The sequence below is a fragment of the Myotis lucifugus genome, unplaced genomic scaffold, assembly GCF_000147115.1.
Source record: "Myotis lucifugus unplaced genomic scaffold, Myoluc2.0 scaffold_191, whole genome shotgun sequence".
Taxonomy (NCBI): Eukaryota; Metazoa; Chordata; class Mammalia; order Chiroptera; family Vespertilionidae; genus Myotis; species Myotis lucifugus.
Window position 1 is genome coordinate 1,755,724 of NW_005871239.1, and position 5,895 is coordinate 1,761,618.

Sequence of the window (5,895 nt, forward strand, 5' to 3'; positions counted from 1 at the left end):
TAGAACCTCTTCCTAATTGCCAGCTATGTCTAAGACCACACTGCCTATTTCCTTCCCCTGGTAGACAGGGAATTCCTAAAGGTAGAAATGGCCCCTCTGTTTTTGCGCCTCCTCCCTAATCTGTTGCTTTAGGTGCTGCAAACTCAGAATACCTCCAGGCTTGAGTTCCCCGGGTGTCCCATCTATTCCCAGACCCTCTTGAAAGATGCCCTCCCTGGTCCGTACAGCCTTCCTTTCAGTTTCAGACTCAGAGTACCCAGGAAAAAGAAAAGCAAAAGGGTGAAAAAATAAAAATGCCCAGGGAACATTGTGTTTTTCACTCCGGTGACCAACGCGAATTTGATAGGGAGACAAGTTGCATAGTGTAAAATGTTCAATGTTCCATTTCTTCTCATGATGTTTAAATGTAGCCTTTTATCAATGTATTATAAGCAGGACCCTTTTAAAACAGTTACAACATAGATTAACTAATAGGAATTTTAAGTTCTAAGTGCTACACATTTTGGAAAATGGGAGAAAAGGTTTTGCTGCTGCTCGTGTGTGTGTGTGTGTGTGTGTGTGTGTGTGTGTGTGTGTGTGTGTGTGTGTGTGTTCTCCCCAAAAATAGTCTCTTGGCAAATCATTAGACTTTTCCTCTGTCTTTGTGTTTGAAGAAGGGTGGGAGTGTGCTTAGTATTGTCTGTTACCTTATGGTTTTTCATTTACACATAACAGGGTGCAACTTGCTTCCTCCCCACCCTGCAGTTGTCAGGATGTGTTGGAAAGCTATTCTTTAGGAAGATCACATCTGGTCTTCTGCTGAAGTCGGATGAAAACAAGTATATTAACACTTCACCTTTAATGCTCTCTCCTGCCAACATCAGATATCCATGAGCACCATTCATCTCTTCCCTTGACTACACCCACACCCACTACCATCTCTGCTTGATCTCTTTCCTGTGAGCTTTTTGTTAAAGGTGTGACCATTTACTGGTTCTGTGGCTGTCATAGCACATACAGCTCTGCCAGGAAGAGCCTGGGGAGTCTTTTGCTCTTTGCTCGTAGGTACATTTCTCTGAAGCAGCTGGCACTGTGACTCTCCTGAGACCCCAAAGGTGTTTTCTCTTTTTATTTCTTTTATCCAAAGTGTGTTTATTGGGATGGTTTCCCACTCATCTTGATTTGAGGTGCTTTTAGTGCTGCTTCCTTCTGAAGGGGCATCCTTCTGTAAGCCTTGCTTTTCCTCCTGTTGGCGGACAGAGAGCAGTAGAGCAACCAGCCCACAAAACTACCGTTCGTGTGTGGCTACAGATGGCGGTGGTTTTATAGCATCCTGGGCATTTCACAGCCATGAAGTAGGAACTGGGGCTCTGCACCAGGCGCTGCTGCTTGTGCTTCCTCTTCTCTTCCGGAGAGGGATGGAGGAGCTCCTTAGCGAGAGGCATATTGTCGTGGGGAGGTCGTCACCGCCCGAAAGGCGTGTTTTCTTTTCTCAGCTCTGTGGCCTCTTCTTACGGTCACTCTCTTTCACAGTACTACGTGCTGTCCATGACTGTGGTACCAACTAAGAAAGTGGCCTTTTTCTTTTTCCTTTCCTTTGTTACCTTTCCTTTTTATTATTATTTTTAATATATTTTATTGATTTTTTACAGAGAGGACGGGAGAGGGATAGAGAGTTAGAAACATCAAGGAGAGAGAAACATCCATCAGCTGCCTCCTGCACACCCCCTACTGGGGATGTGCCCGCAACCAAGGTACTTGCCCTTGATCGGAATCAAACCTGGACCCTTCAGTCTGCAGGCCAACGCTCTATCCACTGAGCCAAACCGGTTAGGGCTGTTACCTTTCCTTTTCAATAGTCAAGGCAGGTTAATTTTCTCAACTCCTCAATTTTACTGAAGGATTATTCCTGTTTTTATCTCTGGAGTGATCAGTTTGGATGGGAAAAACATACACACACACCGTAACTCTGATTTTAGAATTGTCTGGTTTTTATATTTCTCAATTGGAACTAATACATGCGCACTGAATAATTTCTTTTTGTTGTTGTTAATCCTCATCTGAGGATATTTTTTCCATTGATTTTTAGAGAGAATGGAAGGTAAGGAGGAAAGGGGAGAGAAAGAGAGAAACATGGATGCGAGAGAGACAGCAATTGGTTGCCTCCCACACGCACCCCGCCTGGGGTCCGGGATCGAACCTGTGACCCTTGGGTGCACGAGCTGACACTCTAACTACTGAGAACACTGAATAATTTTAAGGCAGTGAGAGGTAAGTGTAATTTTCTGGATTATACTGTGTTTCTCTAGCCAAATTGATCTGTTTGTCACCTCATTCACCAAAAGCAAGTAATTGTGCCTATAGTAAACAGCCTACGAGAATAGACTGAGCTAAGCATTCTTGGGAATATAATCCTCCTGACTCTAAGGTTCCTGGTAATCCTCCCAAAAAGTTTATGAAGAATGAATATTAAAATCTACCTACTGATGAGCTATGGTCACCAACCTCCTAGGAGGGTTGGTGGCCATGGTGGCACACTGCCTCGCTCAAGAACATCAGAGGATAAAGTATGCATATAGGGAAAGATGGGCACATTCTGATCTTACAGAGTATAATCCATTCACAACTTCTCAGTTCAGGCTTCAAAAGATGATGTAGTTCTCAGGCTAATCTGAATGTGGGTTGACTAGTGGGAAATCAAGCCCAAAAACCCATGCAGATTGCAACTACTGCTGCATCTCTGTTTACCTTGGGTCCAGAAGAGTTCAAGTTAGTCATCATTTGAGCAAAAATCACCTGCATATCCCTAGTGGGAATTCTGTCCTTGAGGGCAGCGTCTCATGAAGCCTTTCTTCAATCCTCTGAAATTAATAACCGCTTCTGAACCTCCTGTCATAGTCCAATCAGGCCACTATAGCTGTCGTCTTCTCCCTGCAACCTCACATGCCAGAAGGCACTGGGATCTCTTTGGAGTCCCTGTTATAGGACACTAATCCCATTCATCCTCTACCTTCATGACCTAATCACTTCCCAAAGGCTCCACCTCCAAACTATCACAGTAAGGATTCGGTCTCAACATGTGAATGTGGGGAGATGTATTCAGTACCTGGTGCCACCATTAACAATGCCTCAGTAGCTGCATTGCATGGCTTTTGCCTTGATTTGGGGTTTGATTACAGGTCTCATTCCAACTCCTTTGCAAGTTCTTTGAAGGTGGGGAGCATACCTTAATCACCATGGGACCTTCACAGGGCATCACCTCATAGGTGCTTCAGTTTATTCGATTATGTACATCTGGACTGGTACTATGATGTGCGTTTAAAAATATGAACACTCCTGCTTTCATGGAGTTTACACTGTGGTAGGAAAATTACATGTCCGAAATCCATGGAAACTGCTGAATTGGAAGAAACCTTGAGAAAAGGTAAACTACCTGGGATCAGACAAAAGGGACCTTGCTTTGCTCACAACTAAAGAAAGGGATTAAAATAGCTATGATGCAGCAGAAGAGCATGAAGGACACGTCAGGATGAGCTTGAAAATAGAACTGGGTGTACCACTTTCAAAGACTGTCCTGTGAAAATCGAAAACGCCTAACTACATGTTTGGAATTACAGGCGCTCCCCAGCCTGTGCCACACAGTGACTCAGTGACAGTTCCCTACTGACCAAGAAGTACTTCCTTCTTGCCATATGCTGTTCCCAAAGCATAACCACACATGTGCACAGCTCTCTACCTTTGTGTTTGCTGTCCTCTCACCCCGGCATTTGCTGTTCCCCCCCATTTATTGAAATTTTACTTATTTTGAAGTATTCACTGCATTCACGATTGGGGGGGCGGGGAGGGTCTTCAGTGTGTTTCCAATTCCTTCCAGCTCTCTATATCAGACAGTAATTTAAGGCTTAACCTCTGCAACTGAAACATTATGGAAGGGAGGACTCGCAAAGAAAAGATGGAGTTCATGGGAAGTGAGAGTTGGTCAATTAATTTGCCTTTGTGAGAGACACTACCACGTTTTGTGTTTTATTTATAAAGAAGGGAATGTATTCTAAGTGTCAAATAGCCATTAACTTTAGGATCACAACCTTTTTGGAGGCTAAAGATCACCAGTTTGTACCTCCATATAAGTGCACCCCAAGATAAGTCCCTCCACAAAGCCTCTGCCTCTGCTGGCTGACTGGCCGCATGGTGTACTAAAGATGACCTCTGTGGGGAAGAATCGCAGCACAGCGCGAATCCAGGAGTGAGCCCTCACACAGGTGGTGCGAGTGGCCGGTTGCCTAGGCAGCAGAGGGTATCTTTGGGGGCTGTCTGAGCCCACTCCTCAGAGTAACGCCAAGTTGGACACCTCAAATCCTGGGAACTTTTCTCAACCAGATATATGCTTATAAAGATTTGCTGCTACCCCCTGTTTCGAAGGTTTCTCTGCTCACGTTTCCCCCTCTTAACTGAAAAGATTCAAGGATACGTCTCCGTACACAGGGGTGGAGGCTGACTAGCTGGCCAGCTTGATTAAATCTTCAATCGTGTGGCTATTAAAGTCACTGTTAACATGGACGGGTCTGCTGCTCTAGATGCCTTAGGTGTGTTTCCTCATTCCACGTGCACAGTACCCCTATGAGGTACATATTGTAGTTAGGCCTTTTCCAACAAGGAAACCAAGCAAGGGACGGGAAAGTTCAGGTAAAGCCCCCGTCACACAGCTGCGAGATGATGGTGGCGTGGCCGCGTGGGAGGCAGCACTCACACCTGTGAGTGGGAGACAGCGCTTAAACCTGTGCCCGCCACCTCCCGCGCCTTCCAGGTGGGCCTCGGGACCAGACCCCACACACCCGTCTCTAGGTCGAGGCCTGAGCATGGAAACTGTGTCCGAGTCCTAGCTAACCCTCCTGCTGGTGGTCTCGATTGCTGGGGAGAACACCCACGGTGCCAGCAAGTGGGAGAGAAAGGAGCCTATGTCCTGAGAAGAATAAACCAGAGCGAGCGCTTCCTGCTTGGCCTCCGTCAGCTGTGAGAAGGACCCGTGTCTTCACAAGTGAGTTGCCCAAGGAATGTAATCTTATCTGTGTTCCTTGCAGCACAAACAGCCGCTAAATATTCTTACCCAGGAGTGAAATAGTCCCCGGGATGGTCAGGCCACATTCCCCAGGTTTAAGAAGGCTGAAAATAGCCTGTATTGTAATCTGTCATAATCCCCCGTCTTTTACAGAATTCAGACCCTGAAACCTTTCGGGCAGTTCTCTCGAATGATTAATTTAGATAAAGGCACTCAGGTTCTCAGCTGTACAGGGTCCCTAGGGGAGTGAAAAATTGTCACCAAGAGAAACTAGAACGCCCGTTCGTTTAAATCATGTTTTAGTTACTCTGAGAGGCTTGTCAGACTCAGGTTTCTACTCATCTGAGATTTGTAGAATCCTGTGACCACAGAACTTAATGATACTTAAGGCAAATTTTAAGACTCAGGAGCACAGTCATGTTAGTAGAAAAGTATGTCTCATATGACTTGGTTGATACAACAATCTTATTAATATCAGACCCATAAAATTTGTGTTATGTTATTTGTCTAGACTTGAAATTGACATATGCCTCGTTTACTTTTGCTACCCATTTCTCATTTAAAAATCGTTAATATTTATAGCCTAACGTGTTACCATTATAGCGGGAATAAAAGGCAAGTGATATATGACACCATCACCATTCTCTGTTCGGAGGGGTTTCATGATTTTGGCAACACTCTTAATGCTCAGCAGTGAGATCATTGAATCAAACAGCTACGCCGTTCATGGCTCATCTGTATACTTTTATAGCTAGATTGTACAGCCTGGTCTCAGCCTTGAGAATTAAATATTTCAACGTCCATATGCCTTTAACTTCATTGCTTAAAACTTGCCCCACATTTTTGCTGTTGGCCTTTGT

The 5,895-nt window shown here is 44.9% G+C and overlaps 1 protein-coding gene across 1 annotated transcript; it reads right to left on the reverse strand.

Annotated features, from left to right (window-relative positions):
* Window positions 1-1,120: 1,120 nt before the first annotated feature.
* LOC102438744 (40S ribosomal protein S27-like) lies at window positions 1,121-1,439 on the reverse strand. The gene has a single exon (XM_006096970.3). The coding sequence runs from the start codon at window positions 1,422-1,424 to the stop codon at window positions 1,173-1,175; it is 252 nt and encodes an 83-aa protein (XP_006097032.1). The 5' UTR covers window positions 1,425-1,439; the 3' UTR covers window positions 1,121-1,172.
* Window positions 1,440-5,895: the final 4,456 nt, after the last annotated feature.